The sequence below is a fragment of the Condylura cristata genome, unplaced genomic scaffold (genome assembly GCF_000260355.1).
Source record: "Condylura cristata isolate star-nosed mole 26May11 unplaced genomic scaffold, ConCri1.0 scaffold00009, whole genome shotgun sequence".
Taxonomy (NCBI): Eukaryota; Metazoa; Chordata; class Mammalia; order Eulipotyphla; family Talpidae; genus Condylura; species Condylura cristata.
This window is the reverse complement of record NW_004567110.1, coordinates 56,710,991-56,736,490: the sequence shown is the minus strand read 5'-3', so window position 1 is coordinate 56,736,490 and position 25,500 is coordinate 56,710,991. Positions and strand designations below refer to the sequence as shown.

The 25,500-nt window shown below is 38.5% G+C and overlaps 1 protein-coding gene across 1 annotated transcript in view; it reads left to right on the top strand.

Annotated features, from left to right (window-relative positions):
• Positions 1 to 19,455, top strand: part of XKR4 (XK, Kell blood group complex subunit-related family, member 4) — a 381,414-nt gene extending 361,959 nt beyond the window's left edge. The window contains exon 3 of the mRNA XM_004679873.2: positions 17,001 to 19,455. Coding sequence (XP_004679930.1) covers positions 17,001 to 17,947 — 947 coding nt within the window. The 3' untranslated portion in view covers positions 17,948 to 19,455. The remainder of the gene's footprint in view (positions 1 to 17,000) is intronic.
• The last annotated feature ends 6,045 nt before the right edge of the window (positions 19,456 to 25,500 follow it).

Genomic DNA, 25,500 nt, shown 5'->3' with positions numbered 1-25,500 from the left:
CTTGCAGTGCTGCATCCTTACCCATCGGGCCACCTTTGAGAGCCCAAGACTGATAATGCTTAAATCTTCCGGTGTGCCACCAGGGAAGGCAGCAGAGACCATTTTTATGCATACCGATCTATTATGTATGACTGACTTTCCTTTTCCCTACTAATAGCCAAAAATAGCTGGTTTCATGCCTGTGAATTATATTTTAGTTTCGCTCTGACCTCATTTTGTCTTATTCTTTAGAGAAATAGTCCATACCTAACAGACCTACCATTTCTATTACTTGGGTTAGATTTTTGACAAAGTTTATAATGAAATCCATAGTCTATGAACTTAGTACATGTCCGATGAAAACTGCAATGACTGCTGGCTCACAGCTTTTAAAAATTCTACCAGGACTAGTATCACTTTACTACTTCCTATTACCAACGAATGAGAATTATTTGCCCTAGTGAATTTTTTGTTATCTTGGAAACTCAGACTGAAATTTTAATGCTCAATTTGCCTAGGATTGTGATATCACTTTTTAAATTTTTTCTGTTGTTTACTTAAATTCATTTATTTTATAGTTATCTGCTTCAAGTCTTTTCTGTGAGTTTATAGTTGAGAATAAACTGAATGGTACTGTTTTCTTTGGAACGATCATGTAATTGTAATGATTGTAGGACCGCTTATATAACAACATTTCCAAATTACACCATTTCTTACATCATATTAATCAAAAAACTCTAAAATATGTAAAATCCCAGAGAACTCAGAATTAAATTGCCTTTAATAATACCAAATTCACCCTGACATATATTATCAATTTTCTGAGAAAGTCTTGAATCTGGAGTTGCTTGTTTCCATTTAAAGTATGCCATATGGGAAATTACTGTTTTTTATTGCTCACTAGCGTACAAAACCCTAATTGAAAAAAACTTTACACATGTTGATAACATGCATTTAATTTGCTTCTGTCGTATTAAGAGCATGTCTTGGTCAGGGAGCAATGCACATTGGAATTTTGATGATTCGTGTTTTACACAATCTGTCCCTGAGAGCTAGCTCATTTTTGGGAGACTAATAAATGGTTCCAGATCCACGTCCATTATATCTCCTCATTACAAGGATGAATGGCACCTAAGCAATACTTCAATTTAAAGCATCTCCAAATTCATTTCAGTTCAGTTCAATGCAATTTATCAAGTGTGCTAGGCATTTTCTGCTTCTCTTGTAGTACAGCAATGGATAGGACTCAATTTCTACCTACATGGAGTCCATAAAAAAGAAAGATACTAATAAAGAGCTTGAGATTAAAATCAAGGTATATACACAGTAGTAAGAGAGCACACAGAGGAGCGCTAGCTGCCAGTGGATAGAGAACATGCTAAGTTTTCCAAAGGAAAACTTACACCCAGACGACGTGGATCATCTCAGACACAAATCACAGAGCAGACAGTCTACAGAACAGAGTAGAACACGGTGGTGATCCAAGATAAGATATGGGCTACTGAACCCAAATAATCAGTTATTCTGCCAGTAACATGGTACTATTAAGAAACCCAAAAAGGCAATTTCATAAATGCAGTCTCATGGTGAGATACACATGTGTATTCTTTTCTCCAAGCCCAGCACCCCATAATATACCTTTTGGGTGGGGGAGGACTGTTGAGTGGTGATGCCTTTTCCCTTCCACTGGCGCAGAGAAACACCATCACTTTCTCACTAGAAATGCAAGGTAACTTAGATCCTAGAGTTTGCACTTGCATGGGTATTCTCTTCTAGCCTCCCAGCCTCATTTAACTGGGTTTTCTGTCTATCAAGTTTCACAGTCAAATACCCAAAAGTTTCCAGAGAGGTGAGACTTAAGAGCTCCTACCCTGAGGGAAGAGCAAGAACGGAGACAGAGATGGCCAAAGTCCTACAGGCACTGGATGCCAACATCCCTCCCTGCCTATGATTCCAGATCCTGGGAAACTACTGCTGCTCCAGAAAGAAAGAGCCATGGCTTCCCTTTCAAGGCAGTCTTATATTATTAGGTGCTTCATAGCCTTCCTCTCTGGGAAAAACTCATCTTTCCATTCTCAAGAGCTCTTTTTCTCCCAGAGACAGCCAATGTGAGGAGAATATGACACATGATCCTCCTCCCTGAATCCCAAGAAAAGAGGAGAAAAGATGACGGTCCCGGGGGATGGAGAGAATGGGAGAAGAGGATACTGAGAAGGTTGAGCTCAGTTCCTGTTTTTGTACCACTCGTGACCCATTTGGGATCCTCATTGGTGGCTTTTGCTGGACCAGTTCAACTGTAAGAACAGATAATGCTAAAATCCATATCGTCTGGGTGTAAATCACCTGCAGTGGCATTGCCAGGCCTGAAAGCACAATTTATGACTGTATTATTAAATGGTCCCAGCAGCAAATGGTCATGTTTATTTTATTAAAAGAGCCCTCCCTTGTGGCGCAGTGGGTTAAAGCACTGCACTAAGAATCAAAAGCTCCTTCCGCATGAGTTTGATCCCTGCCTGCCCCGGAGGAGACCACATGGCGTGGCAGACCTCTCCTGACCCGCCCACCGCTCCCCTCAGCATCGATCTGCCTGTTCTGCTCTCCACTCTGTCTCTGGTGAAGCCTCTCACCCTCCGCATCTCTGACCTGTACCCCAGTTCTGTATGAATAAATAAATAAATCTTAAAAAAAAAAAAGAGTAAAAATGAGGCAACCCAAAATGCAAGACACTGGAAAATAGGACATAAGCCAAGGGTCGTAGGCCCCACCATTGAAAGGCCTCTCCCTGCTCATTTAAATCCTTCAGGCCAGAGAACAATTAAATCTTTGAGATGCTTAAAGATAAACTGTGTAAAAGCAAGGTATTTTCAAAAAGCCTCCATTTCTGCTAGAAATTGTTTAAGAAATGAAACAGGAAAATAAGCAGTCAAAGGAGATAAATCAAGTGTGTGTTGCTCTTTCCCAAGTCCTCCACAGGGTTCAGAGTAAGTCATTCCCACACCCTCCCGCCTTTCTCCAACCAGCACCCTTTCTCCTGGTCTCCATGACTCCTCACTGTCTTTGCCAGCAGTTTCTCCCCTGTTACCTCCTTACTTTCAACAGAAGGGGTGGGTAAGAGGAGAGGGTTTCTGTTATCAATAGTTAATCCAAATAAAACAAAGTATATATTCTACCTTCATAAATAATACCAACTGTTGTAAAGCGATTTTAGAAATTTTATGCTGGGGCCCTCCCTGGTAGCACAACAGATTAATGCATAGCACTACAGAGCTAGCCACAGCCACTTTAGCACCAGTTCGATCCCAGGGAGGTGACCCACATGGTGCAACAGACTTCTCTTGTCTCGCCCACTGCTCCCCTCAGCAGCGTACTTCATCGATCTGCCTACTCTGCTCCCCACTTTGTCTTTGGTGAATCTCCTCACCACCCCTACACCTCTGGCCTGTACCCCAGTTCTGTATGCAAACATAAATAATATAATTCTTAAAAGTTTAGTTAAAAAGAAATTTTATCCTGTCAAAATAATTTCTTAGACAAAAAGTGTTCCTTTACTCTGTTGGTTGTACCTCTTACTCTATTATTTCTCTGTCCCATTCTTCTGGTAAAACCAGTCTCCTCCAGTAAAACATCCTTCTCTTCCAGGCATGAAAGAGTTCCTAGAAGTGGAAGAAAGGGACACACTCCAGGAGAAAGCTAGGATTTGCAATGTTAATCATATTTAGATAGAGTTCTGATCATAAAATGCTTTCATGGAAACTATTTATTGATTTTCACTCAAATATACAAAAAATCAGTAAAATCAAGTGGCTTGCCCAGAGTCAGGCAGCTCAGATCAGTCAAGTTTCCCCTGTATTCACTGCTCTCTGCTTAGATCTACTGCAGTCTCCCACCTATGCTTGACGTCTTACCCCCGCCCCACCCCATTCTAGTTTGCCCTGTCACTCCATGAATTGAACATGAGGCTGCTGTATGTGCCACTGTCACAGGATAAGGATATGCACATGTATCTGTGCATGTGTGTGCATGTATATTCATGTGCAATTGTGTGGGTGGTAGATGACTCTAATCAGCTCTCTGCTCCTCACACATCCTCACAACCATCTGAATAGAACCCACAAATCTTGACATATGCCCATTTTTCTTGAGCTGCCTCCCCTCCTGGGTAGAGCCTCACTTCTCAGTGTTCCACTCACTGAAATGTAAATATAAACATTACACATGTGTGTGCATTCTACACACACTCTATACACTGACCTCCAGTTCTTCTAAGGGGCTCAGTGAATTTAATAGCTGTTCAGCAAACAGCTATAAAGGAATAGAGAGGAAACAAGGAGGGAGACCCAAAGGGAAGGACTTGGTGATGCAAGCCCCTTGGTAAGATTGTGCCAAGCACATCCCAAAGGGCACAGGCTGTGTGCTCTTTCCAGTCTCTTCTTTGGAAACTCTCCCGTCAGTGGCACTCTCTCCAGCTTCCCAGGTGGGCAGACTCTCAACTGTTACCAGAAAAGAGCTTTAGCTTTCCTGTCCCTAGATACAAATATTTATGTCACCTCATCATGCCATGAACATCACATGCCAGCACCTCCGACAGATCCTTGGCACTGCCTCCACCTCATGTTACCCACCCCTACAACTGTTGCTCAAGTGTGTTTTGATTTCCTTGGATTTATTTATCCCAGTGACATTTGGGATGTCAGCTTAATATCACTATTTCCCATCTTCTCGGCCCCCTTCCAATTTCTAGCATGAATAATTTTGAATGTGGGTGACTGGTCCATCGTTCTCATTTAACATTTGGTTATAAACCCAGGGACCTAGATGCTGGCACTCCCCCATGAATGCCCTGATGTATAGGACACACATACACCACCAAATAAACTAGTAGATCTATAAGCTGGAGACCTAGCAGATGAATTGTGAGCCATCAAATTCCCACATATGCAAACATATCTGAGAACATAATAAAGAACAAACAATTAAGGATCCTGTCTCAGATGCTTCTGGTGGTACAGAGGGGGCTCAACAGATGCGGAGCTGGCCTTTTCACAGACAGAGACAGAATAAAGCCTGAGGAAAGCCAGCCTGAACCAGTGGCCATCTTGCAAACGTCTCCCTGCTTTCATTAGAATGATCAACAACATGGAAGTGTGACATTTGTGCTTCTTACTCATTAACTTTAGGTGTTTATAGTCTACCCTCAAGAGGTTCTCTCACACTCCAACTTCATCGGTGGATAGGATGGACATTCTGACACACAGATCTTTCATCATTTTATTTAGTTGATGGATCATTTGGGATAAGCTTTCTGGGCTTTAACTCAGACAGACACCACACTACGCCCGCCCAAAAGTTACCACAGTTACTAGTTTTGAAATTGGCCCCAAATGTTTCAAAGTATACAGAAAAATTGTAAGGTCCTTAAAGTCAGAAAAATATAACTGTAATTCCTAATTCTGCTGCTTCTTTAAAATGAAGTGGGTTTGTGGGTTGGATGAAGGGTCAGGAAACTAAAGTCCTTGGGCCAAACTCATTCCACTGACTACAAATATTGTCTGTGCCTACTTTCTTGCTGCTAGGTCAGAACTAAATGGCAGTGACAGAGACAGGGAAAGTTGCCATCCTCTGGCTAAGATTAATTTCTCTAAGCCTCAGTTTCCCCATATATAAAATGGGCAGATTAATTTTGTGGAAGAAAGAATGCTGTGAAAAAGAAATGAGATTATTAATGGGAAATGCTACCTTGATATATCATAATCCTTAGTGCATGTCAAGATTTTTAATGATCACCATTATTTTAAGCTTGCTACTACATCTGTAGCTAAGAGACAAGTTCTAAATTTACTGAAGAAATAGGAAACCATTATGGTTTGGAATATTTGTTGCTTTTTTTTTTTTTTAACTTGCTGTTCTCATTGGGCAACTGAAGTTGGGCAATGTGAAAATAAAGGACAGGGCTTTAATTTAGAAAATGTGAAGAAGAGAAAAACATGAAATTCCTTCTGTGCGCTTGTTCTTTTTATTTATTTTATGAAGTGAATTCAAAATGGAACCCTGTGGCCTGAGAAAAAATATGACTGCTGCGAACATGAAAGAGCAGGTGAAAGAGAGCCTTTTGGGAGTCAGATGCCTAAAAAAGTGACCATTTAATGAGCCTCCAAAATTATCTAGAGCCCACTATGTTGTTGCCTCATGAGTTTGGATTGCAAGCAATTCAAGAACCCTCTGCAATTCTCTGAGCTTCGCTTTCCCAGTCTATTGTCTTAGTGTACATGTTGTTGTGTGGTTTTAGATTTGTGAATTCTGGTCCCTGCCCTCCTTGCTAACACTATGAGTTTGGTCAGGTTGTGTCTCTGTTTCCTGTGTGCAAAACAGTATTTGCCTCAAAAGTGTTAGCATAGGCCCTCCCTGGTGGTGCAGCGGGTTAAAGCACAGCACTAAGAAGCTAAAGCCACTTCCGCATGAGTTCGATTCCCGCCTGCCCCGGAGGTGACCACATGGCGTGGCAGGCCTCTCCTGACCCGCCCGCTGCTCCCCTCAGCAGTGTACTTCGTCCATCTGCCTGTTCTGCTCCCCACTCTGTCTCTGGTGAAGCCTCTCACCCTTTGCATCTCTGGCCTGTACCCCAGTTCTGTATGAATAAATAAATAAATCTTTTAAAAAAATTCACCATCAAACTATAAAAACAATTTTTCTCCAAGAGCACAGTATTATGTTGGCATCTAAAATGCAACATTTTGTTTTGCTTAGATACTACACTTTTAAGGGAAAAATGCATTCTATTTGAAGTGAGAGACTACAAATATAAATAACTATATGATAAGCTTGCCTGCATCCAAGAAAGGTTGTATTGCAAATCATTTGTTCCCAAACTATTGGTGGGGAAATCCTCTACATTTCCTTCCCAGAACTTGAAGTTGACAGAGAGAATGGAGAAATTGGATGTAAAGAAGGGAAGTTGGCCCTCCCTGGTGGCGCAGCGGGTTAGCACTGCACTAAGAAGCTTAAGCCACTTCCGCATGAGTTCGATTCCCGCCTGCTCCGGAGGAGTCCACTTGGCGAGGCAGACCTCTCCTGACCCGCCCGCTGCTCCCCTTAGCAGTGTACCTCGTCGATCTGCCTGTTCTGTACCCCACTCTGTCTCTGGTGAATCCTCTCACCCTCCGCATCCCTGGCCTGTACCCCAGTTCGATATGAATAAATAAATAAGTTTAAAAAAAAAAGAAGGGAAGTTATGAATGTTGCATCAGAGACGGTGGGTAGACAGGGAAACAACCTGAGTGTAGCTCCTGAAGACAGATGCACATTGCACTTCAAAAACTGACGCATAGCAGAGTGGCAGATGGTGGGGACCCAGATCCAAACCTTCTGGGGAGACATGGTCCTCAGCACCTGCATTAAGTGCAGCGCTGTGAGCAAACGCAGGATATCGTGAGCACATAGAACAAGTGGGCTGGGTTTAGACGAGCGGCGAAGAGCAACCTTCCAAAGGACAGGAATGTTGTTTCAGCATAAACTAACAATTGAAGGATGCAAACACTAACTGGAGACAGGCAGCTTTCCTGTCTCTGGAAAAAAGAGGTGCTCTTATCTACAGCTGAAGAATGGAGAGATGGCAGTGTAACCACAGCAGGGACAAGATGGCCGCCGGAGAGCGGAGGTCCACAGAGCTTCCACATCAGGTTTTCCACGATGTGCCAGTAAAACATCATCTCTTAGCAAGTTCACGTTCAGCACAGTTCTTTTGTTTCTGTCAGTACAGGGAAATCATTAGCAGAAAAGTGTAGCTGCAGGAAGACGCAAGAGGGAGTAGCTTCAAGACTCCATCAAGAGGTACCCCTCCTGGACAAAAGTTTCGCTTCCCTTGTGATGAATGTCAGATCTGAGTAAAGCCTTTTAGTTGATCCTGCATGGAAGTTTCATTCATTGTTTATTCTCCCTGATTTGTATATTTTTAAAATTTTGTACAGTAATACACTTCAAAGTTAAAAGAGAGAGAGAGCTCTTTTGTACCAGCTGCTGTTTGGTTGTAAACATGATCAAAGACCAAGTTTTTGCCTGAGACTGTTACCTTTGGTCAGAGGAAGGGCTTGAATTATGCCTCCCCACTAAGAAGAATCGTGACAGGTCATTTTATTTGTTGAAGAGTCAAAGAATTACACTACTTGGTTCAACTCCCAAACCTCCTACATCTAGAGAATTAGACTATCAATCCTATAAAACATTCCCTGGAGATTTCCAGAAATTCATGTTTACACCCAGACCACAAACAACACGACAGAAATAGAGATTTTATTTCACAGTATTTTGGCATTTGCAACTCAGGCTGAAATTGGGGAGAATAAGAGAACAATGAAAAACTGTGCATATATTTTTAACATCTCTATCTTCCTGTGGTTCTAATGCTATATATCTGGAGTCTTCTGTCTCTGTCTGTTTCTCTTTCCTTCTCTCTCTCTCTTCTCTCTCTCCCTCCCTTCCTTTCCTGTCTGAGTCTCTAAGTATTAACTTTTCATATATGCCAGTTAAAGTGCAAGGCACTAAGAGAAAAGTAAACAAGGCATATCATTATTCTTATTTTATTCAAGTAAGAAATGCAATAATTAAGCAAATGCAAAATGGAACGTAAGTTTATATTGGGATAAGTACTCTGAAGGAAGAGGAGGGATTGTTGACATGAAAACATGCTCATGGAGAGAATTAATTTACATGTGGGACCAGAAGTTGCCCTCTCCTACTCTAGAGGTTTCAAAGGTGAAAAGGTCTCTTGTATCATAATATTTTTAAAAATTCTTATATCCCATACTATTCCCTACCCATTATTCCCTAGAAGAAAGGATGTTTAAATTGAGGTGATGTAGATTTTGCTTCCAACATTTATCAACCTAATTCTAATCTGCTTTTTTATATAATCCTAAATAAAATATGAAGAATTCTCTGACTTTTTCATTAAGATTGTATTTAGATCCAAATTAGGGAAAGATTATAGGAAAGCAAGTCACTTGTGATCAAAAATAGAGGTTAGTGATAATGAGTCCTTTTAAGAGGAGCTATGGGTGTCTTTTAAAGCAATTCTGAAATGGGAGCCAAATCACAAGATTCAGAGCAGAGGTAGGAAATGAGTAATTACAGTAGACCATTGACATCTAATTAAAGTAAGTTCTTTTCTTGCTTTAAGTATTAAGAACCGTTGTGAAGTTAGTTTGGACAGCACCAAACCTGTTTCATTGAAGAAATTTCTTTTTTATTTTTTTATTTAAGATTTATTTATTTGTGCATACAGAACTGGGGTACAGGCCAGAAGCTCAGGGGTGGCGAGAGGCTTCACCAGAGACAGAGTGGGGAGCAGAACAGGCAGATAGATGAAGTACACTGCTGAGGGGAGCAGCAGGCAGGTCAGGAGAGGTCTGCCACGCCATGTGGTCACCTCCGGGGCAGGTGGGAATGGAACTCATGCGGAAGTGGCTTTAGCTTCTCAGTGCTGTGCTTTAACCCGCTGGGCCACCAGGGAGAGCCCGAAGAAACTCCTTTTTTATCATAATTCTATTTTATGATATGTTCAGTGAATAGAGGGAATAGGAAAAAGGACAGAATGAGTGAGAGCAGAGGCATAGCAAAAGAGAAGGAGAGACCAAAATATAGAAGAAAAGAAGGGAACAGTGGAAAATACATGAAGAGTAACACCAGATAACAAAAGATACCCACAAGAAAAGAAGGAAGAAATTTGCAACTTTGGACGACATGGCATTCATTTCTACTCCCTTTGAAATGCTAAGGATCTGACAAACTAGTAATGGTCTCACAGTCTTTACTCAAAAAAAAAAAAACTATTCAAAATGGACAAGTATCTTGGTCTTTCCTTTAAGAAACTACTCTCTGAGTTACTAAGCAGAGCATATTACACTTTACATGGCACAAAACTGAGAAGCTGGAAGTATCTCCCTCCCCCCCCCCAAGTCAAGAGTTCTTTTTAGCCTGTGGCCACAGGAGACCCAGGCACCCACTAACTGTTAAGGGGCAGATGCTCTAAGAGGGATCTAGTCATCCGCATGCAGGAAGACAAAAGAAGCAGACTTTTAGTGTGAAAGATTTTTGATAGAATTGGTATGTGTAAAGAGACAAGATGAAAAAAGTATTTCAAATAACAGCTAACACTAAAAATTACCCAACCCCTCATTGTCAGTTGCCCAACCAAACAAGATTAGCATGAGGGGCGGCCGCCAAATCTTGAAAATTTGCCAAGTCTGAAATACTCTGTGACAGAAACCACAAGAAAGAGAAACAGAAACAGAAAAAAATGTAAAATACACCACATCAATTACATCACATAATGCAAAATGAAGCCAACTTAACGGTTGTCTGCTGAGGACCAAAAACAGCTTCCCCATGTGTCTCTCATTCCACCCAAGTGTTTCTTTTCCAAGTCTCTCCTTCATACCTCTTCTCCAAATATCTCCTTCCATCAGTACCAGGAGGCAAGTCAGAGCCAGAAAGGCAGGAAAGGTGGGACCACCTGCCTTCTATGGTCTGAAGTTCACATGGCCGCCCAGCTCCGCTCCTTGTTCCCAGTAACTCCTCCACACAGGAAATCTGATTCATGGTGCACTGAGACTTAGAGCCCAAGGTGGCCAGATATAAGTGGGAGTAGGGAAAACAGCTTCTTCCCTCTATGGAAGTTTTTAAATTAAAAACAAACAAACAAAAAAAAAAAAACACCTCAGATTATAATGCTCCAAGAGTGTTATAACCCTCACCAATTTTTATCCCCAAATTGGATAAGTATGCAGATAGATGATAGATAGATAGATAGATAGATAGATAGATAGATAGATAGATAGATAGATAGATAGATAGATAGAGCTATCTATTTATTCAAGTAGCTATATTTATCTATTTATTAAAAGTAAGGTCAATTGTTTGGGCTATAGAGCAGACAGAAAGCAAAATCAAAACAGCTGAATCAACTGGACTCAATTCAGTGAGAGTTGTTTCATGGAAGAAAGAAGTTTCTCTTTATCCTCTTAGGTTAAATAATTGAGTGTCTGGAAATTAAATTGACAAAATGTAGATTAGCAAGAGAAAAACAAAAAACAGTTCTCTGTGTAATTACAAATGTACACATATGAATGTTCACAAACAAATTTGATTCAAGCAGATGATTAGAATTGGCTGTTTTTCTACCATCTTAATACAGGAGGATCATTTCTGGAAGAACAACTTCTTAGAAGTAGGGAAGTAAGGGGGGTGGGGGAGGGAATGACCTTTTGAAAAGATGAAGGACTCGAGAATAGATGGGAGACAGATGATAGTTTTGTCACAATGTCTTATGAATATAGTGCAAATTTCTCTCCTAGAAAAGAATATTAGACGTTCTCCCAGGAAGATGATTTATAACAAATGAGTTCTTTAAGAGGTTGTGCTTCTTAGGCAGATAAAGGATTTCATTAATTCAATGCCTTCAGCTCAAAATATTTTTTCCCATAGTGGTTTATTCTAGACCCCTTCAGATACAGTGTATCAAATTGTGAACACTTGGATTTGGGTGACTTTGAAAAATGGTGTTTCAGTCCAGTTAAGCAGGAAACCGCCTTCTTGAAACTGTGGCAGCCTATCTGGAAATTTATGTTCCCTCTCATTCTGAGAAGTGTATTACAGTAATAACAGGGGGTTTAAGAGAAGACAAATTGCCTTCTTTCCATGAGAAAGCAAATGTCATTTCATACCAGATTGCTTCCAGGTACTTGAACATATGGACATAGGGCATGTTTTGACTGTAGGCTTAAAGGGTCAGGTAAACAGATAAACAGCCCTGGAGCTGGAAATGGCTAATCGTGGGGGTGTGTATTTGCTGAATTGGAGGCAATGATTCAAGGCAAGGGAATACATGGAATTGCTTGGAGAGGTTGAAAAGGGGGAAAGACCATTGCAGCAAGCTGAAAATGCCAATATCTGAAGTATAAATAGATTAAAAAAAAAAAAGCCTTTACTCCCAAAATATATACAACTTTATCCCAATTTTTTTTAAAAAAATAGAGAGGAAGAATTGAAGGGATTACAAGGAAGACACAAGTCTGAACTAAAGGGGAGAGATAAAATCAAGTGAAGAACTATTCTTGGGATAAAATGAGGTTTGTTACACATTTGTACTCTCTGAGGTAGGAGTTCTTGGAAAAGATGAAGCAGATGGAGAGAGGGAGATGATAGAGTCCTTTCTCCTAGCAGCAAAAGACAATTTTCATCACAGATAAGTGAGAGAAAGGAAACTACGTAATTTAACCTCTCAAAGTGAGACTCAAGTTTCCTTTCGATAAAATGAGACTGGTGCACTAGGAAACCTCTCAGGTCTTACAGTCTATTTTACCATTTTAATAATAAGACCCCACTGAATCCTTTATCTCTATCCTCACAATTTGATTTTACGGTGAAGTTTTTAATGCATGATATACTATTTGTTATTTTGAATATACTAATAGATACATATATACTTCCTGGGACTGCTGAAAGAATTCTTGCATTTAAGTATTCTAATGATGGATAGGTTGTGAAATATTATTCAGAGTCACTTCTGAGGCATTCCAACATGGAATGCAAAATTTGAATCTAACCATGGGGAAATAACAAACCCCAAAAGGGACAGTCACATACTGTACTCTTAAAAAGAATGTGAATGTCCTAAAAGATAAAGAAGATCTATGAAAACTCCCAAGGAGAAGACTACACCTTGGAAAGATCCCCAACCATTAATATAGTATCACCTTTAGGGGCTAAGATTTCAAAATATGAATGGTGGGAGCACAAACATTTAAAATATAGCAGCCAGAATATGTGCAATTTACTGTTAAATGGTTGGGGTGAGATGGGGAAGACAATAATAAGCAAATGAAGTCAAATGACAATACGGGCAAAAAGCATACAGGTTTTCGATATAGTTTTATTTTTGCAATTTTTCTATAAGTTTGAAATTATTTTCAAGTGAAAAGTTGAAATATACATTGTTAGCTAAAGTAATGCTTAGGGTTATGTGTTCCAGCACTGTGTCACCACATATCAGAAGTTCCAGAAAATTCATCTCAAATCAATACATGGCAAAAGGAATTTGTTTTAGCATTTGAAACAATTGAGCTGATATTATTTGTGTAAAAAACAAAGCAACTAACCTTTCAAAGTAGGTGTGATTTTATAATGAAGAATAACTTTAAAATGGTCCCATATTTTTTCTTCAGGTATATAGTTGTCTTATAAAAAGCAGTTGCTAAGCACAGGAAAAAGTAAATCAGAGTCAAATGAACAAAGGAAATTCTAAGTGTTGCTAAAGCAAAGAGTTCATAAAGGGAGTGGTTATGATGCAAGTGGTTTGCTTTTGATATATAGAGATTTTTCACTTGTAAGATACGTAGAAAGCAAAGCTGTTAGAAAGTCACTTTTCTACTGCCAGAATATTGTTAAGTTTCTGCATCATCAAATACAAGCTGAACTAGTTTCTTAGGGCATACAATAAAAGGGTTGAAGATTATAGGGGAATTTGAACTAATTTTCTAATTCCTTTAAATTTGCAAAAAGATCATTTCATGATGTGTATATGTAAAGATTTAATTTATGTCTTTTTCTGCTTTGAAAACAGTCTCTTTTTCAGCAGAGTAAATGATCTAGTCCCCTTACATGTTTTTGTTTTATCTTTCTACTTCTTACTTATTTCACTTAACATAATTCTTCCAGCTCCATCCACATTACCACAAATGGTATGAGTTTATCTTTGTTGATAACTGAGTAATATATACATATATGTATACATATATATACATACATGCAGTACATCTTCATGATCCCCTCATCTGTTCCACTCATCTGTACTTAGGTTGTTTCCATCACGTGTTTATAGTAAATCGTGCCACAGTAAACATGGGAGTCGGCTTTCCTTTCAAACTAGTGTTTTTGAATTCTTTCGGCTAATAACTAAGAGTGGTGTTTATGGATCATATGGCAGATCCATTTTGAATCTATGGAGAAATATCCATACTGCTCTTTATAGGGATGAGACCAGTCTACCACTAACAGTGTAGGAGGTTTCACTTTCCTCCACACTTTCTACAGCTTTTCAATAAGATTCATTTTCAATAATGTGAGGTGGTATCTCATTGTGATCTTGATTTGCATTTCTCTGGTAATAAGTGATGATGACCATTTTTTCATTTGCTTGTTGCCTTTTGTAAGTGTGTATGTCTTTAGTATTTCATCATAGAAGTCCAATGTTAGCCTGATCAGCAGTCCTTTGTTGATTATCTGCTTCTTCCCCATCACCTGCTTTAATATTCTTTCTTTGTCTTGAACTCTGGGAATGTTTACTACTGAATGCTATGCTGTATGTCCAGTTTTATTTAGGTACCCTAGTGTTTTATGCTGCATGGATTTGTATATTCAGTTCCTTTTCCAGGCTCAGGAAATTTTATTCTATTATCTCTTTTAGTAGGTTCCCTTCATTCTTTCTTCTCCCCACCCCAGAATACCCACTATTCTTATATTTCCCTTCTTCATGGAGTATGATAATCTTTGAAATATTTCATTTTTTCTTTACTTCATTTTTCTTTCTGCCTGGATTTTATTTTTTCATTCCCACCTTCAAGATCACCAATTCGTTCTTCCATTTGGTTCATTATACTTCTTCCATAGCTTTCCCCAGAATTTTTCTTCTCCTCTGTTAATCATTTTATGTCCTGTATCTCTGTTATTTTCTTATTTAAAGCACTGATTTTTTAAGGGTTTATTTATTTATACATACAGAACTGGAGTACAGTCCAGAGGTGTGGGAGCAGTGAGAGGATTCACCAGAGAAAGAGTGGGGAGCAGAACAGGCCAGCTGACTAAGTACATTGCTGAGGGGAGCAGCTGTGCCAAGAGAGGTCTGCAGTGCCATGTAGATCACCTCCAGGGTGAGGACTGAACTCGTGCTGAAATGGCTTTAGCTTCTTAGTGCTGCGCCACCAGGCAGGGCCCTTAAAGCACCAATTTTAATGTTCTCTTCATTGATTTTATTTCTAAGTTTGTTTTTCTGCATTTTCTTATTTTTCTTCTGCCTCTGAATTTCTTTATTATGACAATTTTGATTTCTGTGTCTGATAAGAAGATCATATTATCAATATCTTTCTGTTCAGTGTCTTTCTGGAAATTTGTTCTCTCTGTGTGATGTATTATTCCCCTGAGGAATCATCTGGTGACGTATGTATTTATTTGTATTTTTTCCCCATTATTTGCTAGGGGACTGTGCTGCTGTAGCTGATTTTCTCTTGAGTGAGGTTTGGTACCCATACTGGTATGGCTCTTACAGAGAGCATGGATGGAAACTGAAGGGACTCCCTAGACTCTGAGGTGGTTCTGGGTCTTTCCACAAGAACTGCTTTGGGTTTTGAACAAGTGAGGCTTGCCTCTTCCTTTTTTTTTTTTTTTTTTTAAATCTTTTCCTCCTTACCTCTCTTCTTACATCTGAATTTGCTCAATAATTGATATAGGTTTTTTCCATCACATAAAAAATATATTATTATAAGCTCCTTTGTGTTCTGCTCTCTAACTGACCTAGAAATATTGTCACAGACACTTGAGGATTGTAGTAATGATAGGTTATTGTGCTGAGCAGGAGATGAAATCTAGAGTGGCTGTTTGCTGCTGTATTAGCAGATAATGTCAGAAATGGCTATTGGCTATTTCTTTACCAATAATGATACTTTGGTGTTCATCTAAATAAAATACGTAAGACATGAAGTTGAACATTTTATCTATCAATGATAAGATATTTCATTAATTCAATTTTTAGGGTTATAGGTAGAAACTTTTCTCTATCAAAACATAAAATGAAAATTACAAATTGCACCTCTTACTATGTCCAAAGGGGGAGAAAGATTATGACATGACTTTGTTGTTATTAGTAAAAGTTCTGTTGAAGAAAAGTCAAATGAACTTTAAAATATGACCATTCTTAGGCTTGGTAAGTCCAAAATACCCCATTAAGTAAACTAGCCATACACATTGCCATAACATTTCAGTGTCAAAGTGGAATACTCCAAAAGTGTTCTCACACAGGATATCAGTTGTCTTTTAGGTGAGTCCTACCCACATCTGATCCATAGTGATAATGTGTCAAAGATAGCTGATGGAGTGAAGTTCAAAGAAAGTAATAGAAATGACTTCTTAGTAGAAATCACTTTCTATTAAAGTAATGGAAAGGACTTTTAATACATACTGGTTTCATAAAATGGTGAGTAGTGGTTGCAAAATGATTTCTGGACAATCTCTATGAAAGGGTAAGAGACAAGTGATAGTGAGCAGACATTTCTTTTTCTAAGTGAAAGGCAGTGAGGAACAGATCAAAATTGTTGGAAGAGTCGTGGACTACATTAAGACAAAGTACACTCCATTTATCCCAAGAAACATTGGCAAGAGTATTTTGTGACTCCTTTTTCTAAGCTTATTTTTAAGAAAGAATAAACTTTCTTTTGTAAATGAACTACATTTATTCCTGAATGAAAAGATAAAAGATAAACCAGACAGTCCCTCGTTTAGTTTGATTATTTGTCCCTTTCAGTCACAGAATCTCAAAGTTGACCAGGAATTTTAGAGATGATCGATTTTATATACAAAGAAGTCAGTGGTAGATGATTGTCCTAAATCGGGAAGATAATAAGTGGCAAAGTGAGGCAACAACACAATAATCCAGTCCATCACTTTGTAAAGCAACCTCCTTCATCTATGCAAAACATAATTTGAAATTAAATGCCACTGCATCCCTACACCTCCCCCTAGCACCCAGTTTTGACGTACATTCACATTTGCTTCATGATTTCTCCATCTGCTTGAGGTATCATAAAGGACTTATGATTAGATCCCCATCTGAATGTTTGTTTCAGCTCAAACTTGAACTCAGAGCTTTGCTGGAGTCAAAGCTAGTCCATTCCTTGCCCCCAATTCCATATGACTTATTCCAGGGCACAACACCATATTTCTCTGTTGACAGATTGTCTTCCTGTTTTGCCTTGTAGGTTTCACAGCAGCAGCCTCTCTGGTGTCTTTGGCTTGGGCCTTGGCCTCTTACCAGAAGGCTCTTCGAGACTCTCGCGATGACAAGAAGCCCATCAGTTACATGGCCGTGGTCATCCAGTTCTGCTGGCACTTCTTCACCATTGCTGCCAGGGTTATCACCTTCGCCCTCTTTGCCTCGGTTTTCCAGCTGTACTTTGGGATCTTCATTGTCCTTCACTGGTGCATCATGACCTTCTGGATCGTCCACTGTGAGACAGAATTCTGCATCACCAAATGGGAGGAGATTGTGTTCGACATGGTAGTGGGAATCATCTACATCTTCAGCTGGTTCAATGTCAAAGAAGGCAGGACACGCTGCAGGCTCTTCATTTACTATTTTGTGATCCTTTTGGAAAATACAGCCTTGAGTGCCCTCTGGTACCTCTACAAGTCTCCCCAGATTGCAGATGCATTTGCCATCCCAGCTCTGTGCGTGGTGTTCAGTAGCTTCTTAACTGGAGTTGTTTTTATGCTGATGTATTATGCCTTTTTTCACCCCAATGGACCCAGATTCGGGCAGTCACCAAGTTGTGCTTGTGAGGATCCCGCCGCTGCCTTTACTCTGCCTCCAGAAGTGGCCACAAGCACTCTACGCTCCATCTCCAACAACCGCAGTGTTGCCAGTGAACGTGACCAGAAATTTGCAGAGCGAGATGGGTGTGTACCTGTCTTTCAGGTGAGGCCCACTGCGCCATCCACTCCATCATCTCGTCCACCACGGATTGAAGAATCTGTCATTAAAATCGACCTATTCAGGAATAGGTACCCAGCATGGGAGAGACATGTTTTAGACCGAAGTCTACGAAAGGCCATTTTAGCCTTTGAATGTTCCCCGTCTCCTCCAAGGCTGCAGTACAAGGATGATGCCCTGATTCAGGAGCGGTTGGAGTATGAAACCACTTTATAAAAGGACTTCGAGGAGCCACCACCTCCACATGAAGGGGTGACAGCAGGGCTGTGGCAATAAAGAATCTGCATCCTAGAGTAGGGCCACGAGCTGTAATGTCCTTAGTCTGACCTTCCTATTATTGACCATGATATTGTTTGACTGCCTACAGCTGGTCTCCTTTCAAAATATCAGATGAAAGTGTCCTGCTCCACCTGAAGGGAAGATGCCAGCTCCATAGGACTCCTTGTCACTACCAACTCTTCCTGCACAGTCTCTCAGCACATCCACAGGAGGGTCACTATCATTACGGAAAATGTTGCCTCCAATCAAAAGGGTGTTTTGATGGAGTTAACTGATGTTTGCATAAAAATATATTCAGTCATATGCACATCTGCCTATGTATACGCACATTAACACATGCACACAACACCAGTTCTCTCTCCAGATAGTTTAGGTGATTTTTCTTGATGCAAAGTTCTGATTCCCAGAGGAAAATAAAAGGAGAGGGACTGTCTCCCTCAAGTCCACAGGAGAAAGAGTAGTACTGTTAGAAGACAATGGATACATCATTTTTTACATTTTGAAACCCATACCATGTGGGAAAAGCTTACCTACTCAATGGACAACAAACCCAAGTTTGTTTACCACATGTATTAGAATTGATAGAATGGTTAGTTTTTGACACATTTGTCCTTTGGTTTTTATTTTCCTCTTAAGTTGAAACCATCCTTTGACAGAAATCCTATGCAGCACATGTATGACTTTTGAGAAGACCAAGGAGCTTGATAACTTAGTGATGTAATTAAATGATAACCGTGATTCAGTATTCAATTGCAAAACTGTAATAAAGACACAAGAGGAAGTGGGGGGAAAGGAAAGATGATTTTTGGCCCGTGCAGCTTACATTGGAACCTAAGTGAGCTCAGCACGGCAGGAGAGGAACGGTCTGTAATTGGACGTTGCAGGTCCAAGAGTGCCCGACTGCGCAATCGTGGGCAGGCGAGATTCCAAAACAAGTCACGTCCCACCTTTCTAGTGCCAAACACCGTCCAACCACAGGACTTAACAGGGAAGTCCCATCAACTGAGAACGAGTGGCGTGAGCCCCACAAAAGCAGATGTGAGAATGAACAATCTTCTGTGTACAGACATTTACCCCCCTCCCCCCATCCAAGGTCAAAGTGATGTGTCTTTTAGAGGTTTGGGGATACTTTTTAGTAAGTATGAGCAGACAAATGCAGTGAATATACTATAAGAAAATCTTTTGAACTGATTGAGGGATTCTCAGTAGATCCAAATAAGATCTGTATTTGTATCATTTGTAAAGTCGCACTCTTACAACAAGCTTCTGGGTTTTAAATACCTCCGTACAGCAAGTAAAAGTCCCGCTTTCTGTTCCCAGTGTCCTCGGTCATGGTGCTTTTCGTTGCATTAAAAGTGCCGGTCAAACTTTGATAGTATTTTTTTATAGTTGGTGCAGAGTGGAATAACTCATGGATTATTTCAATATTTTTGTAATAAAGTATATAGGGTATACATATAGGCATCATCACTTTTTTTATAGACCTGAAATCGTTTAAAATACTTTAAGCATCATAATTACTTGGGATGTCAGAAACTGGTCTGCAAATTCCATCAGCCTGCCACTGCAGATTAAGAACACTTTTGTCTTGCAAGATCACTACTTTGCAATGTTGGTGCCCCAGGAACCTGGCCAGGGGTGCTATCAGAATATCAGGTGACAAGAGATTCAGCTTAACTAGAAAGGGCTTGTCAAGACTGGCCAATGTTTCCCAGGAAATCAAAAATGTAAATGATAACTTTCATCCATCCATAATGACAAACCTGACCACAGTGGAAGATGTCTTAAATTTCCTTCCCTGGTTTTATAATAACCCAACTGATATATTAAATAATAGTCAAGTTGCTTAAAAAAAAAAGAAAGAAAGAAAGAAAGAAATCAGTTTAACTTAATTATTCAGTTCTCTGGACTGTCCAAATCACTTAAAATTGTCACGTTCCATAGACACCACTTATAATGGATGTGTCACACAGAGACTGCTGTCCCCATGATGACATCCACAGGAAATGACAGAGGGCTCAACCTAGGACTTCTCTTGCCCCAAAGAAATGTTTAAGATTTAATGATTTTTATCAGTACACGTACTTTCTTAATACTCCATGATTTGATCCTCCAAGCAAGATTTCTACCAAAAAATAATAATCTTTTGTTTGGATGTGAAAAGATTACCTAGGCACCAGTAAAGGCCCAGGAAGACACTCTTCTTGTCAGCACTTGGTGAAAACATTCAACCCCCTTTGTAGAAGGAAAAATGATTATATTTGCAAATTCTTCACTTTTGTACAGAACTATGAGTTACTAGCTTCATTATTTCCAAGACAATTTTAATTGATGAGCTTTGGAAATTGAAATGTTCAGTTGAACTATACCTTTGATTCCATGAGTAAATAACAGAGTACAGTATTATAGTGTCAACACACACCCAAAAGGCCCCATCATTCTTCAATCATGTAAGTTCTAAATTATTTCTCAACTTGATCCTTCATTTAACATGTTAAGAGTCAAAAGAAGTGCTATGTGAAAAATAATGTACTGTGCTTTGTCTTAGAGGTGAGAATGCAGTCAGGCGTGTGTTAAACACTTGAATTTTTTGGTAATATCCCAAATACTGTAAAAGCTCTGTTATCCAACATTTTAAAAAATAACAATTTCTAAAATTCTTTGAAAGAAATGACATCTCTTCTAGTTTATAAATTATAAGTTTCTCAAGATTATGAAAACAAAAATATCTGCTTCTGAGGTAATTCATGACTTAATCTTGATTCCTTGATTCAGAACACATTTGCACTGCCATCAAATTGTGTGATAATAGCATATTTATAAGTTTCTAGCTGCATAGATAACAGAGAGTTTAAAGTATTAGAATTTAAAGAGACATTGTCAATATACAATGGAACAAAGTTTGATTTTTTTGTACCTAAATTTCAGTTCTTCTTAAGATTTCCTTTTCAGTCTGTCATTAAACACTCCACAGAGAGTATCTGAGACTCCAAAAGGTCAAAGCTATGGTTAGCATACAAATTAGAAATAATGGATTCTTCTGTGGATTCCAACTTCCCATGCCTGAATAGTAAGAGGTATGTCCTTAGTACTTATATTTTGCATAAGACCATAAAGTTTTCTAAAAGATGATATTACAAATTTTTTCACCTTGAAATTAGTTTTTCTAATAAAACTACATTTAAGATTAAAGAACATATATTTCTCAATTCTAATAAAACTGTAAGTATGTGTGGGAAAATATTTTTTTTCATGGAAGTCAAAGTTTGGTCCCCCAAAATGACTATGTCCTTTAAATTCTCTTCATACATTTACATTGTCCTACTTAACTATGTACAGTGAGTAACATTGACTTTGTAGTAACATTAAATGAATACCTCAGTAAATATTCATTTATGATAATGATGTGACCCCCAAAAATGAAATACATTCTCTTACTGACATGACAAGAATATTCAAGTATTAGCAACAGATAAAAACAACGATGGTCTGAAGATAAAAGCACAATGAAGTATATTTAAACTCCAAATGCCCAATTTATTTTACTCTATGAACAAATGGAGTGATAGCTCGGGTGTATTAAAAAGTATATAGGAATGACTGAAACCTCAATTACTTTTTAAAATAATATATATACGTGTGTGTGTGTGTGTTATTTGTAACACACAAATATATATATACATAAACAACTAAAGCAGCAGGTGAAAAAGGATAAAGTACATATTGTCCTTTTACACTTATGAATCATATGTTATTGACACAAGAATTTTTACATAGAAGGTTTTTATCTACTCCTTTTTAAACATGAGTTCACGCTTACAGTCCATGTCTATAAAACATCAACTTTTGTGAACTTCAGTTGGAAAACTGGATATAATTTAATGTTTTTAACTTCAGTAAGCTTTAGCACTCCGTCAGAATTTCTTCTTGTAAACAGCTGAATCAACTGTTTTTGAATCATTTCAAAGTTTCTTTCTTGTTCAGAGAATTGAGCAAAGAAAACCTCTCCTGCTCTTACACCAGATTTGTATAAGGTTATACATTTGCCTGTAAATGTACCAAATGCCTTTGAGTGGAAACAAGTTCTGACACAATGTTTAGACAAGAACCCAGAGATTCTTTTTTACCTAATGAGCCATTTTCTAGACTAAATATATGCTCCTCTGCATTCTCACACATCTTTGCCATTAGCCATTACTGTTTCTATATAAAGCTTGGATGAAATGCCTGCATTTTGATGCTTCTAAGAATTCCTTAAAGCCATTTTTTAAAATAGTTCCAACTACCTTTCAGACATGTAGCTCCGAGGATAGCTGAAGTACATGATCAAAACACAGCAGGACTGAGGTTATTGCTCCTATCATTTCAGTGATGGGTGCAAATCAACTCACTTTCATTTCTCTTTAGCAATTCAATGTCACCATTGAAAATGGTCAAAATATGACTCATAACACCCCTTTCTTCCGTAACTTGAGCATTTCAAGATGGCTCAGGAAGAGCCAATTACCTCTCCCCTATGATTTCCAAATCCCTGGCCTTGACCTGCATGAGGCTGTGACACTTCATCCAGCCTAAGAGCTGGATGACATCTTGTCCCCTCCCCCAGTAAGTTGTGCTGTACACTGTGGCTCTCCCTCTTGGACACATGCCTTGTCCGGTTGTCTTAAAATAGTCACCTGCGGGATTCACTATGATCAAGGGCCTTAACAATATAATTATTCATCCAAGAGTAAAACTCTGGAATGTTAGTGGGACTGCATAAAAACACAATGAGCCATTTAATTTTGCTAATTGCAACAATTAGACTAGCTTGCACGCAGCCTATTCTCACAGGAGAAAGACAAATGAAAGCAGTGGCAATCAGCCATGTGCCCACAGAAATGAGGAGTCAGAAGCTCTCCCTTGAGTGTCTGAGGCATTGTGGTGTTTCTCCGTCCATCTGTAGATCTGCCTCTAGAATCCAAAAGGAAAAAAAAAAATCAGACTTTCATTGTAATGCAAGAACTGATCTAGCCCAAAATGCAATACTTAAGTCACATTTTGTAGCCTATGTTTTGCTAAATAAGGGGTGGTTTAACAACCCTGAAATGTCTAATTTTTTTTGTTAAAATGTTTTCATTTTAACTGACTTAAGTCAGACTGACAATATAAGTTTCTGACAATGTTAACATAAGCCAGAAATACTGATTAAATCAAATTTTTGATGATTTTTTTCTGTTAGTTGTTCTTGCAGTTCAGCTCTTCATACTGATAGTCCTCATATTGACAGTCTTCCTTAACTGAGAGGTTATCACAGGCCTTGATATGATGATAAGGAGACTTACCCATGGGGTCACATTTAATCCCCACAACCATCCATGTGTTCAGAACCATTTATAGATGACAACACATACACTCAGATATTAAACAATTTGCCAGAGGTTCCACAGCTAGGAAGCAGTGCTGCTGAGGGGTGAAGACACTCCTAACAATTTTTAACAACAGCAAATTCTTTGAGAGAGCCAAGGAATATTTTCCCACCAAAATATATTGCTGATTTTGCAAGCTCCTCAGAGAAATGACAGTAACAGCAAATTTCTCAAAGAAAATTTCATTCAAAAGTGAAAGATGTCTTTAGAAAGAAAAATCTAAAAACAGAAAGTCAAAAGATAACTAAGGGTTTTTGTTTGATTTTTGTTTTTAGTTTCCCTATATTGATGTTCATATTTGTACAATATTTGCTTTCTCCCCTCAGGTGCAGTCTCCATATTGCAGTCCACCATCATAGCACCTGTGATCCATCACTGTAGTCCCTCGGGCTCTCCCCTCCCCATTTTGACCTGTCTCCCTTCCCCTCCCCTGCTGACTGCCTCAGATCTATGGTTAGCTTGCAAGTTTTATCTCTTTTCCTAACCCTTTTTGTCTGGTTGGTTGGTTTCTCTATAATCCACCTAGAAGGGAAATCATCCAATATTTTTCTTTTTCCTTCTGACTTGCTTCACTTAGCATAATCCATTTCAACTCCAGCCATGTAGCTGCAAATTGCTTGAGTTTATATTTTCTGATAACTGGGTAGTATTTCATTGTGTATATATAGACCTCATCTTCATCCATTCATCTGTTTTGGAGTATTTAGATTTTTTCCGTATCTTAGCTATTGTACATAGTGCTGCAATAAACATAAGCGTGCAAGGTTCCTTTCAAACCTCAATGGAAAGTTGTATGGAAGATCCTAAAAATACTAAAAATGATCTATAAATGGCCCAGTGATTCCACTCCTAGAAATTTACCCAATGTAACTTAATTTTACTTCAACTCTTTAATTCATAGATAAATGTTACTCCTTTGTTCCAGACATCTGTTTTCCTCCATGGCAGTACTCTGCACTAAAATAAGCGATAACCATAAATTAACCTAATGATTCTTTTCTCATTTCTATATACATTTGTGACTTACATGCAGTTAGGCAGACTGAAAAATAACAAACCCTACTACTTCACCTGAAACTGAGAGAGAGAGAGGAGAATGAAGGGAGAGGAGGAGGAAGAGGGATATGTAGGGAAGAGAGGAGAGCAAGATAGATCTAACAAATATTTAAATTGATATTAATCTAGTCACTGCCACTTTTCCATAAATTATATTTAAATATTCACAAACTGAATATTTAAGATTATTGTAAGATCACTAGCCTGATCCATCATTTAAATCTAGGAATCTTACATTAAAGATTATATGTAAAGAATAGAACAATATTTACTATATATTAATTGATCATAAAATAATTGATGTGTCATTTCCCTCCTAAATTTAACATGTCTGAGATCCACAGAATGGCAATCATTACCCTCTCAGTGATGTTGTATAATAAGCTTGTATGTTGTTTTTTGAGTTGATGCTAAAAAGGAGGCCAATAATAAACCAAATATATATATATATATATATATATATATATATATATATATATATATCAAAAATAGTGTTTATTTAAAAAAATATTCAGGGACCAATCAGAATTTAACATGCTAAAAATTCAAGCAATCATTTATAATCCTGTTTTAATGACTTAAGTATATCCTTATAAAATTATGTTAAATTAGATTCTTATGAAAAAATCAAAGGAAGTCTGTCACTTCAGCACACTTCTACAGATAAGAAAACTGAGATCCAGAGTGATCACCAAATTTTTGTAAATAGAATTCTCTGTCATTTCTTTAACAAGCATAGTCTAAAAACAAACAAGTATTGCTAAGCAATAGTTAAATGCAAAATGTGTCCTGAATTCCAGCAGCTCAAGAGCCTTCTCATCTCAACTCTGTAACTTTATAATTCTATACCAGAGTGAAAAGGAAACATGACTTCTTCATGATTGTATTATGTAATACAATAAACAATTGCCACACGCAGTGACAACCCATAGGCAATGCTATAAATATGAAGATAAATCAGTAATGAGTGAGAACTGATTTTATAATTAGTTTTATGCTTCTCCAACAATAGATATTTTAAATCAA